A 23,575-nucleotide genomic window follows, 5' to 3' on the forward strand; every position below is an offset into this window, starting at 1 on the left:
CATTTTTTGGTACATGTATCTAAGAATAATACGAAATAATAATTTATAATATATTCATCAACTTAAGAGTCCCAGCAAAAAATAAAAGTAGTAGTTGTTATCTGGTTTTTAGGAGCATTAGCAACTAAAGCGATATTACTCCGGGAATATGCGGTGGTCATTCCCTAACCTTTCCGCATCCTCCGTATTTGGTGGTTATGGACTCGAACCCCGGTCTAATCAAGAAGCATGTGCTACGCACTGCTGCTCCTTCCCACCTGGCTACGGAGGCGCCAAATTAAAGTAGTAAAATAATAAAAATAATAATAAAAAAAAAGCTTTGTCTAACAATAATAAGAATAGCGGAAATTTTGTTCGGATTTTCTTTTATTGTAAGACAAACTAAAAGAAGGGAAGCAACATGATTGAAACGAAAGTATAGTAATACGCAATTAATATCACAAACTAGCAAAAGCAGAATTATAATTGTAATATAAAAGGAGACATGCAAATAAACTTTTTAATAAATTAATCTGACTTAAAGAAGGAATCCAATTTCATTTGCACAGTTTTGGCTTATATGTATTCTTAACTACAGCACAGACATTATCGAATACAATAGTTGTTTTGTTATTAATATTACTGCAGGCCAACACGCTGTCAGTGCATTTTGGGCATTTTTTTTTTTTTTAGAAGGCAGCGTGTGCTTCTTCACTTTCATCGCTGGTACAAAAACTTTGTTATTTTGCTTGGTGCCCAGCAGTGTTGGCATTACCGAGGTATCAACTTCATCATTAATTCACTTTAAACTTTAAACACAAACTACTCAAATTCACCAGAAAAACCTATACGCTCCTTAAAATTCACCATTCCTCAAAGTTGCTATCAACATTTGTCTGATGGACTATGCTTTTCAATAATATTGTCTCCAAAGACAACTTCTAAAAGCAGTTGATTATTATGCTTGATGAAAAACTGTCCCAAGCAACAGTAAGATTATGGATTGCATCCAATACACTTTGGCTAAAAATTGTTCCCTCCTAGGTTGCAGACCAAATACCTTATCAGGTAGAATCTATATGCTCTCTTAAGTTATAAATAATGCCTTGATCTAGTGGCTGCATAAAACTGGTGTTATTGGAAGAAAAAAAAAAAACAATAGCTGAATATTCATTAAATTAAGAGTTCCAGCAAAATGCTGGGCAATGATCCAGAATCATCAAAATGTTCCTTTTTTCTGAAGCCATTCTTCTGTTCACTTTTGATAACCAAGAATGAAAATAAAAAATTTTGACCACAAGCCAAGCACTTCTAATGGCCTCATAACTGCATGGAAGGTGGCTAACTTCTTTAGCATCTTGATTTAAAAATTGCCAATTACAATCAGGTGTAGCCTTGTACCGCTATCTACATTACAGCATACCAAAACAGTGATTCTTTGTTTGCTTAATTTTCACCATTACAAGATTTTCCTCAAATAGCAAATGTTCTGTTTGGCAGCAAATTATAAAATAAGCCCATCTCATCAAAATTAAAAATATCTTTTACCTCATATTTTTCAAAAATGGACCTTACAGAACACAATTAGTCTGTAGCCTTTTCTTTGTCAACTGCTCCAGACTTGCTGCAAACATTTCAGAAAACCAAGTTATCTCTGTCCTTAAATCTTTGGAATCAGTCACTGCTGCATTTGAAGTCACTAATTCCATGTTGCTGAGCTATATAATTAGCATTTTCTTGTAAAATTGGACATGACATTAGCAAGTCTGATGAATGCATTTGTTGATACTATTTAAAGTTTTGCACCACAAATTCGTTTCGTGTTTATTGCTGATCCAGTGTCGTGCACTTTAAAGTTTTTCCAGTTTTTCAGTCTTGTAGATAAAGAAAGTAAAGGTATGTTATATTCCTTTGCAATATCTGTTTTACTTCATTCCATCCTATCAGCCTCTTGTACAATTTTCAATTTTCCTTCCAGGCTTAATTCTTTATATTTACATTTTATCACCAAAACACTGCTAGATGAGGTTTAACATAAGCAAAATTTCAATTGATTTTTAAAAGACACCAAGTTCCTAAAAGACAACTCTGATAAAACTGGTATAAAACAGATCCTGAGTGCAACAAAAGGTTCTTTTAACGCTGCTTAACAATTGCAACTGACTAATATTTTTCAGAGCATATTTATGTTGTAACTACCAAAACTAGTTCTGTTTACATAAAAGTAAATTCTAAAAAGTCAGTGCTGTATTTCAGGAAACATGGAACTGAGCCATCACAGGCAATAATAGGGGCAATAATATGGCAGCCGTGCAGAGCTTTGTAATAAACATACAAAATAACATTATTTCTCATGGGATGAAAACAGACTTAATACATATTAAATGAATTTTGTAATAAACAAATAAGTTTACATAGAAAAGCCTATCGTTTCGCTGTGGAATGATATGTGCTTCATATAAGCAAGTATTTCTTATAAACTGAGTTTATATTAATGAGATTCTACTTGATCACAAAAAAATACAGTATATTAACTTTTTTTATATTAATTAAATCAAATTATGCATTCTTGAAAACATGAAATTAAGTTCTTTATTTACAGATAAAATTAATATTAATACATCAACAAATAAAGTTCTTAAAATATTCTATACTTTCATTTCTCTGAAATCACCTAACCATTTTGTCAATTTCCCTATCATATAAGCATGGTATTATTACTATAACTTTCTCCTTATGAGAATTTTTCCACCCTGTGACGGGTACTGGTACTAAGTGCATGGGGTGGTTGGTTGTGTCTGGTTGTTGTTGTTGTTGTTATTATTATCACTGTTGGTCAAGGAACTCTCTAAATATCCTACAGGTGTTCAGAATTGTGGCTTTCTGGAGTTGCACATAAACATTCTCTGGGAGGCCTATTGCTGCTATGTTCTTATGAGCACTCTTTGGCACCACGTTGGTGGTTGTCCCAGTGATCCAGATGGTCATTAGTTGTTCCAGGTGTCACATTTCTTTGACTTCCTATCTTGATCCTCCTACACCTCCTGATCTGTTCCTTGTAGGGTTTTTGGAAGTTGCTGGTATTGAACACTGCCATGTTGATCAGGTAGGTAGTCAAAATGGGGGTTTATGTCTGGTCCTGCTGTAAGGGATTGTCTTGTCCATTATAATAGTGCAGTCCCAGTATAGTTTTTTGAGTAGGGATGTCTATTATGGCTCCCATGATGAATTCCATGATGATATGCTAGATTGTTTTTGAGGCCAGGTAACTTGATTTGGTAGTTGTTGGCGCATCGGCTTCTGTGGCCATATTGCACCTCCCAAGGTTTTTGCAGTACTTTGATCCAAGCCCGAGGCGGGAATCGAACCCGCAACCTTTGGGTTGCTGGGCAGGTACTTTACCCACTCGGCTAGCCCGGTCGGCAGGCCAGGTGACACAACATGTATCATCTGTCACTTTGTTGTCCTTGGTTAATTAGTGAGCACAAATTCTTCAGTCTTGGGGAATTATTATTATTATTATAATTTTAAATATTATATTATATATATATATATTTTTATTTATTTATTTCTTGCAGGCCAGACTATGGCAACACCTGTATGTGATGAAACTGTACACAGCAAAATCAACTGGTGTAGTAATTACTGTCACCATGGTTTGGTGTTGGGTTGAGTTGTTAGTCTTGAGTGATTACTTTTCAATTTTGTAGCTCAGAAAAGTCTCATATTGTTTTTCTCACCACTTCTAACTTCTTTAAAAAGCTTCTCAAAGGTGGAAACACTGTTTTAATTGCCAGTTTACACATTTAATCACAGATGGCCAACATTGCAATTGTTTAAATATTTCATTCCTTTTTTTAGTACTTTTTTCTAAATCATCCAATTTCACAGGAAGGCATGCAGATCCCATTTCAGTACACAAATTAATGAGATGACAACGACAGCCTATTACAATCAAGTGCTCAATCTCCTCTTTTCATACCTTTGCTACTCTAGTTTTTAGGCCTACCATAAAAAGGAGCATCATCAGGTGCCATACTGTTTTTTGAAGGAATCCTACATACTTTTAAGTTGTTTAGAAGAAGCTGTCCGATACTGTCACCTTCTAGTGCTACCATTTAAAGCAAGCTGCTTTCAATTTGATATTTTATTATTATTATTTTAAATGGCCCCTTTTTTAGAGCCATCACTACCTCTTATTTCTCTACCTGTGCAAAGTCACTAATAATTCCTGTTGGTACTTCCAATACCATATTTTTTTTGTTATTTCGCTTTATGCCTTTTGGTATACTTATTAACTATATATATATTAACTTTATGCCTTTCCGTATACTTTTTTAGTGTAAAATTTGAAAGTTCAGATTTTTCATCTGCGCTATCATCTGAATTGATTTGATTTGCCTATGATGCCATTTCCACCAAATCCACTTTGCCAGCCTCTTTTTTTCTACCAGTAATTCTCGAATGTCTTCAGTAATCATATCTCTTTTTTATTTTAAAATTTTTTTTTAGGAGCATCAGCAACTAAGACTAAGTTGCTCTGTGTGTTCAAATTGCATGTGTTCTGAGGTCGATTTTCTATTTTTCTGTAAGAAAAACCCAAGTTCCCGGGGAAAAAACCATGCTATCCTCACCTGAGACTGACTAACTCAGCCATGTTGTGAAAGAGAGACCCATAAAAATTTCTCCCGTCATTTTCCACCAGGTTTGGGGATGATGGCAATTCTACCAACTGTGCTACCCACAGGGGCTTCAGTAGTCATATCATCAAAACCTTCCCCTCCTACCAACTTAGCAAGTTCTACTTTCGCAAGGATTGTCTGCGCAGGTAGCACAGTGGTACCATCACCGTCCTCCCCACACTGGGTTGAAAAGGCCCAGGTTCGAATCCCATCGATAATGCTAGGACCTTTAGTGGACTTGTTTCACTCCGTGGCTAAGTTAGTCAGTCTCAGGTGTAAATGGCAATGTTTCCCCCCCCCAGAAACGGGTTTTTTTCCATCCAGCTAACAGGCAAATCGACTAGAGAAAACACACAATTTACAGACATAATACATAAATAGGTATATGTAATCATTTACGGTAGACCCTAATATATTAATAATTTGATTTTTATCGCACGGATTTCGTTTTCTGTCGGTTTTCGGTCGACCATATTCCCTGAATGAACTGACTTTGTCCCTACATTTTTCCAACATGAATTTAATGTTGATAGATTTACTTCTTTGAGCGATAAAGCTATGATTCCAATACAGTCCACAACTGAAAAATGTTTCAATGTCTCCATCACTTCAATTCAGAATCACTTTTTCCAAAATCCACTGTAACAATTTTCCAATGTAATGCCCTGAATGAACTGACTTTGTCCCTACATTTTTCCAACATGAATTTAATGTTGATAGATTTACTTCTTTGAGCGATAAAGCTATGATTCCAATACAGTCCACAACTGAAAAATGTTTCAATGTCTCCATCACTTCAATTCAGAATCACTTTTTCCAAAATCCACTGTAACAATTTTCCAATGTAATGAGTTTCAAAGGTAGATATACACGTAACCCTCATTTTGTGCTGGTCCGATTTGCGCCGATTCGCAATAGCACCGACCACAACGCTATTTTTATTTTTATTTATTTATTTTTGCAATTTTTTTATAAATTGAAAGTTTAAAATCGTCGGACAAAATTTATCGGCATCATACTGTGCTATGTATCGTGCACTGTTCACATGATTTAGGACAATTTGAGCCATTCATCAATTAGCGCATTCGTATCAGGGAGGAGAAAGATCCCCGCCCTCAAAGTAACCACTCGTGGATGCAGGTAGTAAAGGTCCATGCGGTGAAGCATTCAGTTGGTTGTTGTTTACGCTATTTACACATGTTGGAAATTTATTACGCTAACATTTTTTTATTAATTGCGCTATTAATAAATTAAATAATAATAATAGTGATAGTCGTGTTATAAAGTTTTTAATTTAATAGAATAAAGACATGCCATGTCTGGTGAAAGTAGTTAATTGAATCCTAGTGCAATATTCAGAAGATAGAATCTGATGAAAGATGCCCTAATGCGTGTAGGGCTATGAATATGCCTCCATCGACTATTACTACAACTATGAAGAATTTGGAACCCGAATATTAATTGAACCCAAATGTAAAACTTGGAACCTGAAACCTAACCCTATGATTTCCGATTGACTCCATTATATAAAGGGTTCCATTTATGCCTATCCCCCCAGGAACCTAACCACGACGTAAATCGAGGGCTACCTGTAATGCCTTGATCTAATTAAAGAAGTTTTACTAGGTTGTAGGAACATTACTTCAATGTTTGGATGACTTAAATCTTTTGGATGGCTTGGCAAGTTATCGAATAGCAATAAAACTTCGAAATTTAGATTTATCCACAAGTTCAACAGCACAGAACCTAAAACGGGGATTTCTCTCTCTCTCTCTCTCTCTCTCTCTCTCTCTCTCTCTCTCTCTCTCTCTCTCTCTCTATATATATATATATATATATATATATATATATATATATTTTTTTTTTTTTTTTTTTTGCATAACAATTAGCGAGCCAAAAGCAGGGATTCATAAAAAAAAAATGGAAATGTTGAAAAATTACACGCAACATAATAGCGAATTTTTCCCCTGCCCAAAACCTCAAAAATACCATGTTATGCAAGGTTGCCACAATTCTCTAATTGTGTTTGAGCGAAACTGTGTTATTTCAGTACCATGTTGTGTGAGGATTGCCGCACTTTATCAATTGTGTTGGAGTGAAACCATGTTGTAGAAGTACCGGGTTATACAGGTGTTGCCTGTACGTGGAAAACCTTGCTTATGTGACCTCTAAAATTTTATGTCCATATTTTTTTGCATCTTAGTGAAAGACATTGCTAATTAGCTTTGTCCTATGAACTACACAAGTCCTATAAAATTATTGCACATAAGAGAGAATAACACTATTATCCTGAATTTTTATTTCGTAATGCAGACCACCACAAGACAACTGACGGCCAATTTGTTGAAAAAAAATAAGCTGAAATTCTGCAAAAAAATAAAAATAAAAAAACACTTAAGTTTCTTTGGGAAGTATTATTTATTTGTAATGTTGCAACCAAACAAATCGTGATAGAGTCCCAACCAGCGATATAGATTTCATTTTAAAAGATTGTCCTTTCCACACAACCTTCCAGCTTTATCTCATTTAATTTTATAAGAAGGGTTGCTGTAATATTTTTTGCAGCTTTCTTTGATGGGCATAATGATTAATGTCATAAATTATCTACAACTTAATGAAAAGACTATGCTTTAATGAAATATTATGCTTTTTATGTGCATACTCCACAGCCGCATGAAACTATTTTGAGAATTCTTCTATTCAAGCTTTTCCTAAAAACTGCAAGATATAAGTCTAGTTTACAGTGTATAGTTTTTTTTTATTATAAAACAGCAAATTCCATTTCAATGTTTATAACCAATGTAGACAGAAGTACATATCTAATAATAACAGTCTGAGTTTAAATTCAAACTGAATGTAGTTTTTTATTTTGTACACGCACACATAATAATGAGTACTTTGCAAAATAATAAGAGAAATTTACCTCAATATAGTATATAGAACACTTCCATATGATACTCTCCAGAAATTAAAACAAAAAAATCAAAAAAACTAACATTAGAGTAACAAATAATTTAAAATAAAAATTAAAAATCAATTTAATGCAATTAAAAATAAGAAAATTAATTAAAAGAATTTAACGAAAAAATTGCAAAACAATTTTCCTACCTATCGATTGACTATTTCATTCACTTCCTTTCTCTCCAGGTATAACCTATCGATACACATAAAGGAAGGAAAATCGTTTTGCAATTTTTTCTTTAAATTCGTTTAATCAATTTTCTTATTTTTAATTGCATTAAATTGATTTTTAATTATTTTTTAAATTATTTGTTGCTGTAATGTACGTTTTTTTTTCAATTTTTTCGTTTTAATTTCGGGAGAGTATCATATGGAAGTGTTCTACGTACTATATTGAGCATTACAGCTCTGGTTCATACTATATAATAATGAGTACATACAAAAATACAAACCCTAGACAGTTGTTCCTCTAAATCAGTTACTTGTTCCAAGGCTGCACTCTTTGTTTCAGAATCCTCCATAAGGGCTGCTACATCAAATACATTATCCAAATATGCAGATATTTGCACCTGAAGTTCTTCACTTTCTGTTTGCCTTAACTTTTCTAGATATTCATCTAATCCGAGTTGTGTGAATTCATACTGAAGATGGACTCTAAAATTCATATCTTCCACTGAATGGACTACAATGTTGATGAACTGCATGCATGCCACCTTAAACACAAATTAATATAATACTGTATAATCAAAAGAACAATTTATTACCTTGCAGTTACATATTACAAATACTCCACAAAGAAAACAATTTACAGTGTACTGCTTTGGACTCTAGAATTACTACGTTGCATATGCAATCCTTTACAAATTATTAATCATTAATGAGTGAATCATTCTACTTCATAGGAAATTCAGACCCACAAGAAACTTTTTGGTGCCACTCATCACACAGATCAAACCTGTCCCTCTGTTGTTAACAGGCAATAGCCCTCATGGGTGGCATCATTGGTATAATCGCTGTCCTTCCCACACAAGGTGGAAAAGACCTGAGTTCAAGTCCTGTCATTAAAGTGAGGAATTTTTATGGGCATCAATTAAGGCCGTTTTGCTCCATGTATATTGTCAGAAAATCGACCACAGAACATATGCAATTTTCAAACAATATACGTGGAGCAAAATGGCCTTACTTGATGATTCTCCTAAACCCTTATTAGATCATAATAGGCAATACTGGGTGGCACATGACTCTCATCACGATGCAATGCTAATATTTTTCTTACTGGAGGCTTGAAGAGGCAAAGCTCTTCAAAGCTCTGAACTGGAGCTTTGAGCTGGAGCTCTTTACCTTTAACTTTATCCTCCAACTCTTCTATCATGCAGTATGACTGATGTCTTTTGCAGTTATGAAAGACATCATGGCAAGATCCAATATTCCTTATAGTTCAAGAGTACAGCTCTAAAATGGTTTTCAGAGGCTGGGCAATAGACAGTACACTGGAGTAAACATATCGGTATATTTCCGGGAAGCATCCAGATCAACTAGTGTATAGTCTTGCTGCCTCTACTCTGTCAGCTAGCAACTTCAGCAAGTTATACTATGTGCATGGAGGTCATCTAGGCCATGTTAATTCAAAAAGCTGGTTATATTCTTGATAAGTGAATGCCCTATCCAAAAATTTCATTACTCATACAAGTTCTCTCCTCCCACTCTACTTCGTCTACTAAAAATACATGAATAGTCAAACTAACAGAACAAGCTTATTTGTGAAATGATCTAAACCGCCAAAAAAAAATTGTTCCCTCATTTCACAAATATGTGTCTGCTGTCCCAATCTAAATAATGTCTATTTCTACCTACCAAGCCAAGCGAAACTTACTTTTTTATCACAGAGTCTAAATTACTGGTTGCTTTACCCACTACTCATTTCAGTTGCCCTAATTATTTTTTGTATGATTCCTTTTACTTCAAAGTTAGTACATGTGCATATGTCTGCTATATGTGCATATATTCCTTGCAGGGACATCTTAATTTGGAACCTCCTCTTCCTGATCTGCTCTATCTAAAAATCTCTCTACCCCATTCCATCAAATTTATCTGTTGCCTCTATTGTTCTCCCAACTCTACTAATCACTCAGAACTCTATGAATTCTTTCTTTGAAACTTGGCTTTTTCGTTTTTATTAACGATATGCAGTATCAAGTAATTTAAAATCAGATAGATTAAAAAATAAAATTAAACAAAAATTATATTTTAATTTAATAAAGAATAACCGTATAACTCACCACATAATTAAAAAAAAAAAAAATCTGTCCTATGTCAGATTTTTTTATTAGACTTTTTTTTTCTTACCTTACTTTATTCAACCAGCTAAATAACTCAGACCTTATGTGGCTGTCCTGAACTATAAAGAGGTTCCAAATTTACTCTTTGTTTCTTAAAATATTCGACTCTCTCCCAAATGACTTTTAGTATTAGTAGTTGCAGATGATGAAAGAAAGAGAACTTACACAGCATCAGCAAAAAAAAAAAAACTCCTCCAACCTTACCATCCAGTCAACTCTAGTTCTTTAAATCTATTAAAACTAAAACATTCACAACCACAAATAGGGGTCTGTCAAATAATCAACTACCCTCTGGCTGAAGGGCAAATTTTCACACACATCAAGTGCAACCATCCATCCTTCAATTTAATTTATGCCTCCTTACATGAGTAATCCAAGCAAGACAAAGAATGTCATAAACATTGAGCTTACTCAATCCATTCAAAGCCTTAAACATGCAATCAAATCATTTCACAGGTACCTAGTCTCCAGATTCTGAAATTTGCATAATGGAAACCTTTCTTGCTGCCCTTCTCTGCACCTGTTCCAGCAGATCTGCATCCTTCCTAAAATGTGGCCTCAAGATCTGTGGGTGGTACTCAAGATACAGCCTAACCATTGTCTTATACAATGTGATAATCACCTAATAACCTACTTGCAAAATTCCTGTATATTATTATAAAATCCCATGAGCTGTCCAGGCAGCCTGCCTGCAGTGCTCAGAGAATGTCACACTTGACTGCACAATAATCCAGAGATCTCTTTCATTTTCATTCACCAAGTGAATGTATTTATTTATTTACTCTATTTGAAGTATATTTCCCCCTCAATTTCCTGGATTTAATATTTTCCAGACAAAATTCTGATAATTTAAATTCCTCTATACCACCATTTTCAGGACACCAACGGGTGTCCTGAAAATGGTGGTATAGAGGAATTTAAATTCATTTCAATTCACGGGACAACCACCAGTTAGCACACACAGCAGCAGCATACTGTTTTTGTTGCGTCTGGCTGTGAGCGTGAGGACAGTGCACTTTGTATCAACATTTATCCATTGTTAGTATTATTTCAAATCATTTTTGTGACCAGCATTGGCTTCAAAACAAACAAGCGTTAAAAGAAAGAATGTACATTTGTGTGTAGGGCAAAAGCCTGAGCTGATTAAAAGGGTTGACAGTGGTGCCTCGGTGGCCGGCATTTGTGAGCAGTATGGAGTTAAAAAGCAAACTGTTTCTGATATTTGCAAGGCAAAAGGAAAGCTCCAAAGCTTTGCATTAAAGTATAATATTGAAGGTATGGGTTCCGTGAGCGACAGAAAGTAAGCAAAGAAAAAGATCTAGAAGAAGCTGTTTACAAATGGTACGTGCAGGAGCAATCATGTGGAGTGAATGTTACTAATGTTATCTTATGCACTGCAGCTCAGACACTGGCTAAACATATGGGCATTAACAATTTCAAAGCTAGCAATGGGTGGCTGTGGCATTTTAGAAATTGCCATGCCATGTGCAACAGGAAAGAGTGCGGTGACGCTGGGTCTGCTGCAACACATTCAGTTGGGCCTTTGAGACTCCACCTCAATGAACTGATAAAGAAGGGGGGGGCTGTTATCCCAGGTGTATAATGAAGACAAGACTGGGTTATTCTGGCAATCCTTCAGAAATGAAGACAAAACTCCTGGAAAGAAAATAAGCAAGGAGTGTTTTTCAGCTTTATACTGTGCGAGTGCTGATGGCCTCCATCACCTGAAGTTGGCTGTTGTAGACAAATCATCACACCCATGTGTTTTGAAAGATTACATGACAGAGTTGCCTGTTATCTATTACCATTCAAAGCTGGCATGGTTCAATGCCAGCATATTTTCTGACTGGTTTTTCAAGCATGTTGTCCCTGAAGTACATCGATATCAGCAAGTGGTCTTAAAGATGGCTCCCAATGATGTAAAGCTCTCCTTTTATTAGATAATGCTCCTGCTCACCCAGTGAGAAATTAGTCACAGTGATGGCAAGATTCATACCATGTTTTATCCTCCTAATACAACCTCTCTGATACAACCCATGGATCAAGGAATCATAGCTTCATGTAAGAGGCTATACCAGCGACAGTACCTGAATGATGTTTTGTCATCATTTGAGGAGGAAGAATGTTATTGTTATTTCTTGTTTTTAGGAGCATTAGCAACTAAGGCCATATTGCTCTGGGAATATGCGGTGTTCATTCCCTGACCTTTCCGGTCTAATCAAGAAGCGTATGCTATGCACTACTGCTCCTTCCCACCTGGCTATGGAGGCACCCGAGGAGGAGGAGGAAGAAGAAGACTTAACTGAAGACACAAGAGGCCAGTGTACTCTGCAAAACATAAAAATTATAACATCAGCAATTCACAACTTTGCTGACTCTTGGAATGACATAAAAACCACCACACTGGCTCATAGCTGGAAGAAGTTGCTTTTTGACAGTGACCCTGACATTGATTTTGAGGAGTTTGAGCCTGCCGACTTCCACCAAATGCTACGCTGTGCGGGGAAGAGAGAGAGAGATGTTAGTGGAAGACGTAACTGACTGGCTAGAGGAAAGTGACATAGATCCGGGCTACCAGATCTTGACACCAGAGGAGATTACTGATGAAGTGAGAGCAGGTGACATTGAAAGGACGTCCAATGATGAAGAAGAGAAAGAAATTATTAATAAACCAAAAAGGATAACGGTACAAGAGGCACTTGATCTTGTCATTCACTATGTCAGCCTCTCAAACAACACTACCACCATTTACGTACATTAAGAGAGGCTGTCATAAGGGAGCAGTATAGGGGAGGTAAACAGATTCCTCAACCCTGTTGCTGCTCCTGCCCCCATCTTCATCCCAGCCTGCCTCATCATCACAGCAGGCTACTTCAGTGGAGCTAGGGAGATCCACTGACACAGAATAAATTATTCCGAGTCCCACTATATGATCACGGCACAAACTCAATTCTACTCCATCAAAGTAAGAGAAAATAGTTTTTGATTTTTAACAAATAGATATTTATTGTATACCCAGTATAAAATGAAATATAAGTACAATTTCAGTTCAGTAGCTTTCGGAACTCGTGTCCCTTTATCAACTGACAAATTTGAATACATTACAAGCAAAGTGTGGCACGTTACTCATTCGTCATTGTTGTAGCACGGACGTGTGCTGCCTTGCGCCAGTGATCATCCATCAATAAAACGGTTGTCTCCAGGATTGGATGTATGCGCATGCCTTTCTGGCGATTTAATGCCTTAGGGTTGTTTATTATGTTTAGTGACTCTAGCCATAGGCGGTGGCGAAAGTGTCGCGCATGGTCCACTATCTCAAAGTCGCGCTTGGGGTCAAGATCGTGGTTGGTAGCCCAAAAATGTTCTGCAAGCGCGGACTGGTCAGTTTCGGCAAGTCCGATTGCTCTGTCGTGTTCCGTGAGGCGATCCTGGAGACGTCTCGATGTCTCACCTACGTAGCAACTGTTACAGGCCCTACAGGTGATACGGTACACTACATTGCTGCGTAAGACAGGTGTGACAGGGGTCTTCACACTGGAGACAAGTGAACGTAGGTTCCTACCTGGTAATTGCACACATTTGATGTTGTAACTTCTCAGGATCTTCGAGATACGTCCTGACACTCCTGGATAGTACGGAATGTAGGCGGATGATATGCCGACTTGCTTCGGAGGTCTTGGGTTGGAAGTAAGTTCTTGTGCCTGTAACAAGCATCTGTTTAGTACATGGGATGGATAACCGCATCTGGTTAGGTCCGCCTTCACATGGGAGATCTCGTTACGTCTAATTGTGTCGGTGCTGGAATGGCTCCAGGCCCTGGAGAACAGGGTGCGGGCAGTGCTATTGAGATGGCTTGGAGCGTGGCCGGACCCGTAGTTGGTGAATTGACCGCACCACATGGGTTTGCGGTATACTGAGGTCTCTAGATGTGGGCCTACGCGATGCACTAGCACGTCCAGAAACGGGAGCGAACCGTCCACCTCTGATTCTACAGTAAACTTGATGAAATTGGATAGAGAGTTGAGGTATTCTAGTAGTACCGTTTCAGAACCACGTGGTATTATGGTAAAAATATCGTCGACGTATCTACACCACGTTGTAATAGGTGTAGGTGGGTTCTTGGTGAATCTGCTTCTCCAGATCTTCCATGGCGATGTTAGCTACTACGGAACTGACAGGGGCACCCATAGCAGTGCCATGTACTTGTTTGTAGAGTGAGTCTTCAAAGGTGAAGATGCTGCTAGAGAGGCATAGGTTGAGGGCGGTACAGATGTCATCAGTGGATAGTGACGTCCTGGATTGGAGGCTTAAGTCGCTCTCAAGGAGCCTTCTGGCGCAGTGCACGGCCTGTTGGACGGGAATCGAGGTGAATAAAGAAACCACGTCAAATGATGCCATGATAGAGTTATCAGGGATTGAAATGTCCTTAATGGTGTTAATGAATTCACTGCTGTTTTTAACGGTGTGAGATGTATTACCTATAAGAGGCGAGAGGAGGCTCGCGATGTGTTTGGACAGTTCATACGTTGGGGCACTGCAGCAAGACACTATAGGTCTGAGAGGAATACCCGGTTTATGGATCTTTGGTAATCCGTAGAATTGCGGTAGTTGGCAGCCAGTAGCACGCAGAAGATGGTGAGTCGCGGTCGGGATCTTCTTATCTTTAAGCCATGCGTGGACAAGTTTATTAACATTTGCTTCCAGACGTTTCAAGACTTTAACGGGAGGATCAGGTAGAGGTTCATATACGTTAGGATCGAGTAATAGGGCCAAGGCTTTCTCTCGGTAGGCTGATCGGTCCAGCACAACAGTCCGGCGCCCTTTATCCGCAGGAAGTACAACGATGGAGTTGTCTTTTCTTATAGATGACAGGGCGGCACGTTGGCGGTGGTTGAGGTTTGAGCACGTTTTTTCGAGTGTTGCGGAGGACTGCGGCAGTCTTGAATCGGATCTCGTTGGCAGTTTCTTCGGGAAGGTTGGTAATACTGGCTTCTATACCCATAGCGAGCTGTGTGATGGGAGGTTTCGATGGTATAACGGCGAATTTCATACCGTTTGATAAAACACTCAGCTGCTCGTTGGACAGTTGTTTGTTACTTAGATTCAAGACGAAAGAAGTCGTGTCGTCTGAACGAGTGTTCGTCTTTAAGGAGTTAGTTTCTATGCTCAAGTTTATGAACTTGCGCTGTTGGCGTAAACGGTAGGTATCCCAGGTCTGGCTAGCCCGATGGCAGATGGTATGTATAAGGTTTGTAAATACAATAGGCGAGACCTTACCTTGTAGATGTTGTAACAAGGTAAGGTCTCGGCTATTGTATTTACAAACCTTATACATACCATCTGCCATCGGGCTAGCCAGACCTCGGATACCTACCGTTTACGCCAACAGCGCAAGTTCATAAACTTGAGCATAGAAACTAACTCCTTAAAGACGAACACTCGTTCAGACGACACGACTTCTTTCGTCTTGAATCTAAGTAACAAACAACTGTCCAACGAGCAGCTGAGTGTTTTATCAAACGGTATGAAATTCGCCGTTATACCATCGAAACCTCCCATCACACAGCTCGCTATGGGTATAGAAGCCAGTATTACCAACCTTCCCGAAGAAACTGCCAACGAGATCCGATTCAAGACTGCCGCAGTCCTCCGCAACACTCGAAAAACGTGCTCAAACCTCAACCACCGCCAACGTGCCGCCCTGTCATCTATAAGAAAAGACAACTCCATCGTTGTACTTCCTGCGGATAAAGGGCGCCGGACTGTTGTGCTGGACCGATCAGCCTACCGAGAGAAAGCCTTGGCCCTATTACTCGATCCTAACGTATATGAACCTCTACCTGATCCTCCCGTTAAAGTCTTGAAACGTCTGGAAGCAAATGTTAATAAACTTGTCCACGCATGGCTTAAAGATAAGAAGATCCCGACCGCGACTCACCATCTTCTGCGTGCTACTGGCTGCCAACTACCGCAATTCTACGGATTACCAAAGATCCATAAACCGGGTACTCCTCTCAGACCTATAGTGTCTTGCTGCAGTGCCCCAACGTATGAACTGTCCAAACACATCGCGAGCCTCCTCTCGCCTCTTATAGGTAATACATCTCACACCGTTAACAACAGCAGTGAATTCATTAACATCATTAAGGACATTTCAATCCCTGATAACTCTATCATGGCATCATTTGACGTGGTTTCTTTATTCACCTCGATTCCCGTCCAACAGGCCGTGCACTGCGCCAGAAGGCTCCTTGAGAGCGACTTAAGCCTCCAATCCAGGACGTCACTATCCACTGATGACATCTGTACCGCCCTCAACCTATGCCTCTCTAGCAGCATCTTCACCTTTGAAGACTCACTCTACAAACAAGTACATGGCACTGCTATGGGTGCCCCTGTCAGTTCCGTAGTAGCTAACATCGCCATGGAAGATCTGGAGAAGCAGATACACCAGAACCCACCTACACCTATTACAACGTGGTGTAGATACGTCGACGATATTTTTACCATAATACCACGTGGTTCTGAAACGGTACTACTAGAATACCTCAACTCTCTATCCAATTTCATCAAGTTTACCGTAGAATCAGAGGTGGACGGTTCGCTCCCGTTTCTGGACGTGCTAGTGCATCGCGTAGGCCCACATCTAGAGACCTCAGTATACCGCAAACCCATGTGGTGCGGTCAATTCACCAACTACGGGTCCGGCCACGCTCCAAGCCATCTCAATAGCACTGCCCGCACCCTGTTCTCCAGGGCCTGGAGCCATTCCAGCACCGACACAATTAGACGTAACGAGATCTCCCGTGTGAAGGCGGACCTAACCAGATGCGGTTATCCATCCCATGTACTAAACAGATGCTTGTTACAGGCACAAGAACTTACTTCCAACCCAAGACCTCCGAAGCAAGTCGGCATATCATCCGCCTACATTCCGTACTATCCAGGAGTGTCAGGACGTATCTCGAAGATCCTGAGAAGTTACAACATCAAATGTGTGCAATTACCAGGTAGGAACCTATGTTCACTTGTCTCCAGTGTGAAGACCCCTGTCACACCTGTCTTACGCAGCAATGTAGTGTACCGTATCACCTGTAGGGCCTGTAACAGTTGCTACGTAGGTGAGACATCGAGACATCTCCAGGATCGCCTCACAGAACACGACAGAGCAATCCGGCTTGCCGAAACTGACCAGTCCGCGCTTGCAGAACATTTTTGGGCTACCAACCACGATCTTGACCCCAAGCGCGACTTTGAGATAGTGGACCATGCGCGACACTTTCGCCACCGCCTATGGCTAGAGTCACTAAACATAATAAACAACCCTAAGGCATTAAATCGCCAGAAAGGCATGCGTATACATCCAATCCTGGAGACAACCGTTTTATTGATGGATGATCACTGGCGCAAGGCAGCACACGTCCGTGCTACAACAATGACGAATGAGTAACGTGCCACACTTTGCTTGTAATGTATTCAAATTTGTCAGTTGATAAAGGGACACGAGTTCCGAAAGCTACTGAACTGAAATTGTACTTATATTTCATTTTATACTGGGTATACAATAAATATCTATTTGTTAAACTATGGACCCCAGTACTCCAGGCCCATTTGTCACGTTTTGATTTTTGTTTTTGTTACATTATTTATTTATTCTAGTATATTTATTTTTACATATTATACTACTTACATTGCTTATAAGTAATGTATCTATACTGTGTGCACTACCTATTATATTAATTATGTTTACTATGAGTACTATACAGTTAAATGTTCATTCAGAAAAGTTAGACTCCGGGATTTTTCAGGCCACCCTTCCCCCTATTAGTCCGCAAAATCAAGGGTCATCTGTATACAAGTTAACCCTGATATAGCAGTATATGCTAGTGTGGTAAATAAATAATAACATATGAATAAAAAGTGCACAGCAGAGTGGAATATACATGATAAATTAAGTACAGAAAATATATACAAATAAATATACTATATAAAATGATGATTGCTGGAACCATGGCAGAATTAGCTGTCAAAAGGTTTTCCATAATCTGGTAATCTTGCTGAAAAATGACAGTTCTGTAGGTTGGCACACAGTTGCTTGAAATCTATGATTAGCATTAGAATAGACACATGATGCAAGAAAGCAAGCTTATATAGCATCAGCCAAAAAAAAAAAAAAAAAAAACCCCTTATTTCACCCATCCGCTCGCTCCAAATGATAAGCTGGTTCACAAAATTTCAAGCAACTGTGTGCAAGTTTTACAAATGTTTCCAGCAACAATCTTGCATTATAGGTGACTCCTAAGTGAGTGTGATGCAAGAGTCTGTTGATGGGAAGCAATCTAGGAGTGTGATGTTATTTTTATTCCTTTTGTTTGAAAAAGTGATCTGGGCAGACTCGCTAGGATTTAATTCTAAGCCAATAGCTTTGATGTAGGTCCAAAAATCTGGAACATTGCAGCTTGTGAAATATGTACCAGCATCTTGGTACCCTTGTGAAGAGACAAAGATCCTGAGGTTATGTGCATACGAAATAAAGTTCTTATGCAGCGACATGAAAAGAGACACAGAGAGAACACCTCTTTGGGGTACCTCTATTTAGGGTATACTTGAAGCTATTGTTATTATGCATCATAAGGATATGTCTTGAAGTCAGTAGTTCTCTAAAAAAAAGCTTGAGTATGGGACCAGTAATTCTGAAGTGGTTATCAAGAATTATAAGTAGTGAATTTATGGAGAGTCTGACATATGTTGCTTTGATATTGAGGGAAATACAGTCGAACTTCCCTATAACGAATTCGATAAATCCGGCGAAAAAATTCATTATAGATAAATTTCGTTATACAGCGAATATCTTTTTTATTAGAAATTGTTATCTAATTAGAAAATGAAAACGAATCTACATTTATTTTTAATGTATGTTATTTCAAAAACATACTTATTTAAATTACGTTTACACAATTTTCACCGGTAAATATCACAAATTAAAAAAAAATCTGTAATTTTCGTTTGCACAGTACAATTAAAAAATTGTCTGATTCTCAAAGAAAACCTCACATTTGTTCAGAGCATTAAAAACATTATCAGGAACATTTTTAACAGAACTGTAGACCCATATGAACCGTTTTAAAAGCGTTAATCATTTCTTCACAAGTTGGCTTTTCTACGGGTAGTTCTGATGCATCTTCAGCGTCATCATTAATTTCTTCGTGATCATGGTCGCATCTAACACTGTTCAGCAGTATTTCATCTTCGTTTGGATGTTCTGCTGTGATCTACATAAACATAACTATCTAGTGTTATTTAATTTGATGTTTCCAGACAATTCTAATAATGTCCAAAAAGTTTTTCAGTTGTGAAAGGGGCAGTTCATCTAGTTCGTCCAGTTGTTGTTCGACTTCTGTATTCAATGCAAATCCCGCTTTCGAAAAACAATTTTGAATAGTGTATTCAGTGACATCGTTTGTCCAAACTTTTGCTAGTTCACAGATGCAATCTCTAAGGTTAACTGTAACTTCCAAGTTTCTATTTTCTGATAACGCATTGACAATCTTCATTATTATTCTCTTTCGATAATGAAATTTAAAATTTTTAATAATGCCTTGGTCCACTGGCTGGAGTTTTGACGTTACATTTGGTGGTAAAAACAACTTCGCACTTTTAAGTTTGGCAGGATGTGCCAGACAGTTGTCAGTTACCAACACGATTTTCCTTTTTTCTTTTGTTATACGCTTGTCTAGTTTTAATATCCATTCTTCAAAAATATCACTTGTCATCCATGCTTTTTTATTAAAAGGTGTAGTCAACTTCCAAAGATTTTGTGCCTCTAAAATATCTTGGGTTTTTTAATATTCCGACGACTAAAAGTCTTAATTTTTCACTTCCTGTCATATTTGCTTCAACTAGCATTTTTTTTCTTTCTTTCATGATTCTTTCTTTGCTTTGTTTTCTGCCAAAACATTTATCATCCTTAAAAGCAAGTGTTCTATTCGGTAAACATTTAAAGAATAAACCCATTTTGTCCTTACGCTCATATTCTTCCAAAATCTTCTTTAAGGTATTGTTCCTCCAACTGTTGCAATCTTCTTCGCTTACATTAACACTTTCTCCACAAATAACCTTTTCCACAATTCTGTGGCGCTTCTTAAATTTATCTAGCCACCCTGTGCTCACATTAAATTCTGTATGTCCAAAGGACTGTGCAAATTTCAGAGCTTGTTGCTTAATTATTAGGCCCGATATTGGGATATTCTTTTCACATATCATTTGCACCCATTTTAGAACAGCTTTATCAACATCTTCGTATATACACAACTTAATTCGCTTCTTGTCTGCTCCTCCTTCAATTGCATTTAAAATTTATTCTCGATTTTTTTAAAATCGTAGATAAACTGCTTGCAGACATGCCATATTTCTCCGCAACATCTTTTTTCTTAAAACCCAGGTCAATATCATAACAATCTTTGCTTTATCATTACTACTTAAACACTTTCTCTTTAACATTGTTTCTGCAATTGTAAAAATTACTGGACTGCAGCTCTTGCCGATACATACACCGCAAACTTCGCTGCGCTGGCCATATAGTGAATTGTTAGTACAGGTACCGCCTACTCAATGACGTTCGCTTGCCAATTCAACAGTATCACTCACTTTGAAGAAATATACGACTTTGTGAATTTTTTTTTATTCTGCTTTCATTCATATGTACATGAAAGAAAATTTATGATTAACGTATGCTGTATGTTACTTTTCAGAAAAAAAAGAAAGAAAGAAAAAAAAAAGAAAGAAAAAAAAAAAAAAAAAAGAGCATATAGCCTATGTGATTGATGACGAACGAAAAAAAAAAAAATTCATGTAAACCATCTACTGGGGGTCCAGTTAGACGAGAACGGACATATCATATAATGATTGACATGAAAATCACGTGGTACAGTTGAGGTGAGACGAGAATGTCACTCAGTAGGCGTTACTAAAAACTGACTATGGTAGCATTCTATGTATTGCCGCCGCAGCATCCTAAAGGTTTACCGCAGCGAATTTCATTTTCCCCTGAGCCAACATCAATTTACAAATCTACCCTATTTATTGTAAAGTTTACGACCACTTTTAAGAAAACCATTTGGTTTAATAACTGACAAAAATGAAACAAAGACCCTCCTACGGGCGTCAATGGCCACAAGTGTTCACTAAAAGGATGATTATTTAATTCCAGATGAGAAATTTAGGAGGGAAGGAGGCAGTATATTTGAGCTGCTGTTCAGCAGTAAATGCTTGAAAATCTTCAAAAATGCTTTTACTAATTTTTTTAAAAATTCGTTATAGAGAGAGAGAGAGAGAGAGAGAGAGAGAGAGAGAGAGAGTGAGAGTGAGAGAGAGAGAGAGAGAGAGTGAGAGAGAGAGAGAGAGAGACTAACACTTCATTATATGGGGTTAATTTTACATGTAATTTCGTTTCAAGGTGCAATGTTTTGCGAAAAAATTCGTAATATAGAGAAATTCGTTAAATAGAAGTTCATAATAGAGAAGTTCCACTGTATATCCATTTGTCTACTGTTTAGGGACTTTTGGATTCTACAAAAGGGCTCTAGGTTTGCGGTTGTTGATCTATTCTTTACAGCAGTACTCATGAGTACTCATATCCTCAGTACTCTTAAGTCTGAGGATGGCTCTCTCAAAGGCTTTTAGCATACTGCATCCTATGGAGATTGGTCTATATTCCTTACTGGATTTTTGACCATTATTTTTTGGTATAGGCTTTGCAATATATTGCTTCCACATTGAAGGTATAGTTGCAGATGTGAGAATCCTGTTGGGGGGGGGGGATCAAGTATGAATGGGCTGCAAATTTTTACCATGAATAAAGGAAATCCATCAACATCTGTTGGGGGGGGGGGATCAAGTATGAATGGGCTGCAAATTTTTACCATGAATAAAGGAAATCCATCAAATCCGACAGTGCATCTGCTTGGCAGGTTGCTTATTGAACACACAAGATCCTGTTTGGTCAGTCTGATAGAAGAAAGCAGAATTTTATTATTTACCAGGATAAATTCACCATTACAGCAGGGGGTATTGCAAGCCAACTCCAGAAAGGTGGGATTCACCCAAACTAGAAGCACATTCTGATCCAGAGAACAGTCAAAACCTGACTTGGGCACAATTCTCTTTGAGCTGGCAAGCCTTCCAAATAAGAAATCGTTGATCAGCTCATCTCTTAGCATGTATGAGTGTTCTTGCTTTTTTGTATTTGACAGAGTTAGCAAGGGTCAGTGACTTCTGTAAGATTGTGTAGGCACACTGCTGAAAAAAAGGTTTAAGATGGTTTTTGTGAACCAAAGTTTGGTCCACTGATAGGATTTGATCTGTTTTGAAGCCCACCACTAATGCAATTGCTCTGACATGTTGTGAGATGCATTTTCATTTTTCCTCAACAGAGCCTTTGGAGACTGCCCTCCAGTCCTGTGATTTTAGGATTCCTATGTTTGTATTGGGCTTTATGAACTTTGTGGAAACTGGGTTCGTTTGTTTCTTCTTGTTGCCACTGCAGTTTCCAAGGATATACAGGGTGACTGGAAGTGAACTGGCAAAAATCAATGGTTTGGAGAATGATTTTATCCATATTATGGAAGTTTCAATCAAGATTTTCAGTTTCACTTGTGCTGGGAGGGGGGGGTGCAATGTGGTCAATCCAAGGGATAGCAGAAGCAATGAAACTCATCCCTGGCTTCCTTGTAGTGAGGAACTGGCACATTCAGGTCACCTGCTATTGGGAGTGAATGCTTCATATGAACACATGATGTGTTCATATGTATTTTTACTCTCAGGGATATGTTGGTCTTGACTTATTGCTTCAATCTGCGATTCCTGATTACTTAATTTATCTCACTTCTGTGTTGAGAGGTTGTTGGAGATCATGAGGGCACTCTCTGGGCTTTCCTTGGCTTTCTTTTAGATTCAGGGCCCAGTTTAAAGGCAATGTCTTCATCTGCATTAGTAGGTGCAGGTGGATTTCAGAATGACCCCAGGTTGCAGATCCTAAATCTCAGAATCTGATTTCGACATTTTTCCTCCTTTTTTGCCTCCTTTATTGCTGTGAATTGGGAGTAACACTGGGTTAGTACAGGGGTGGGGAACCTTTTTACATTGGAAGGTCATATTTTATTTAACCAAGATACTATTAGGCTGCATGCCGAGAATTAAATATATACAAAAAAAAATTATATTTCTGTAGGCATAATTATAATTTTAATTACAGCCTGTTATTGTATGAGGAATTTTAAAAAAGAAATTAGCAAAGACATTTATGTGTTCAGCAAAGATGATAACACAACTAAAAATAGACAAACTTAGACAACAAACCATTTAATAACTTTTTTGATACCGCTTAATGCCAGATAGTAGTCTGATATTTGGTTCCAATATCACCCAGCATAGTTTTAATTGGTCCTCAAAGTGAATATCTGTGATCTCAAGTTTGTTTTTACTTGTGTCATATATGAAAATATTGATTAACAACAGTAGATTGTGCCAAAACAAGATAGCATTCAACGAGCATGTTGATGTACATGTGGGTATTCAACAGCACTTTTTCCATATTTGAAGAGGATCCTTCTTTGC

At 38.0% G+C, this 23,575-nt stretch overlaps 1 protein-coding gene across 1 annotated transcript in view; it reads right to left on the reverse strand.

Moving 5' to 3' along the window:
* Window positions 1–23,575, reverse strand: part of Frl (formin-like protein) — a 708,708-nt gene that overhangs the window by 464,493 nt on the left and 220,640 nt on the right. The window contains exon 9 of the mRNA XM_090382384.1: window positions 8,075–8,335. Coding sequence (XP_090238510.1) covers window positions 8,075–8,335 — 261 coding nt within the window. The remainder of the gene's footprint in view (window positions 1–8,074; window positions 8,336–23,575) is intronic.

Source organism: Mastigoproctus giganteus, chromosome 1 (genome assembly GCF_048544385.1).
Source record: "Mastigoproctus giganteus isolate SK-2022 chromosome 1, ASM4854438v1, whole genome shotgun sequence".
NCBI classification, from domain to species: Eukaryota; Metazoa; Arthropoda; class Arachnida; order Uropygi; family Thelyphonidae; genus Mastigoproctus; species Mastigoproctus giganteus.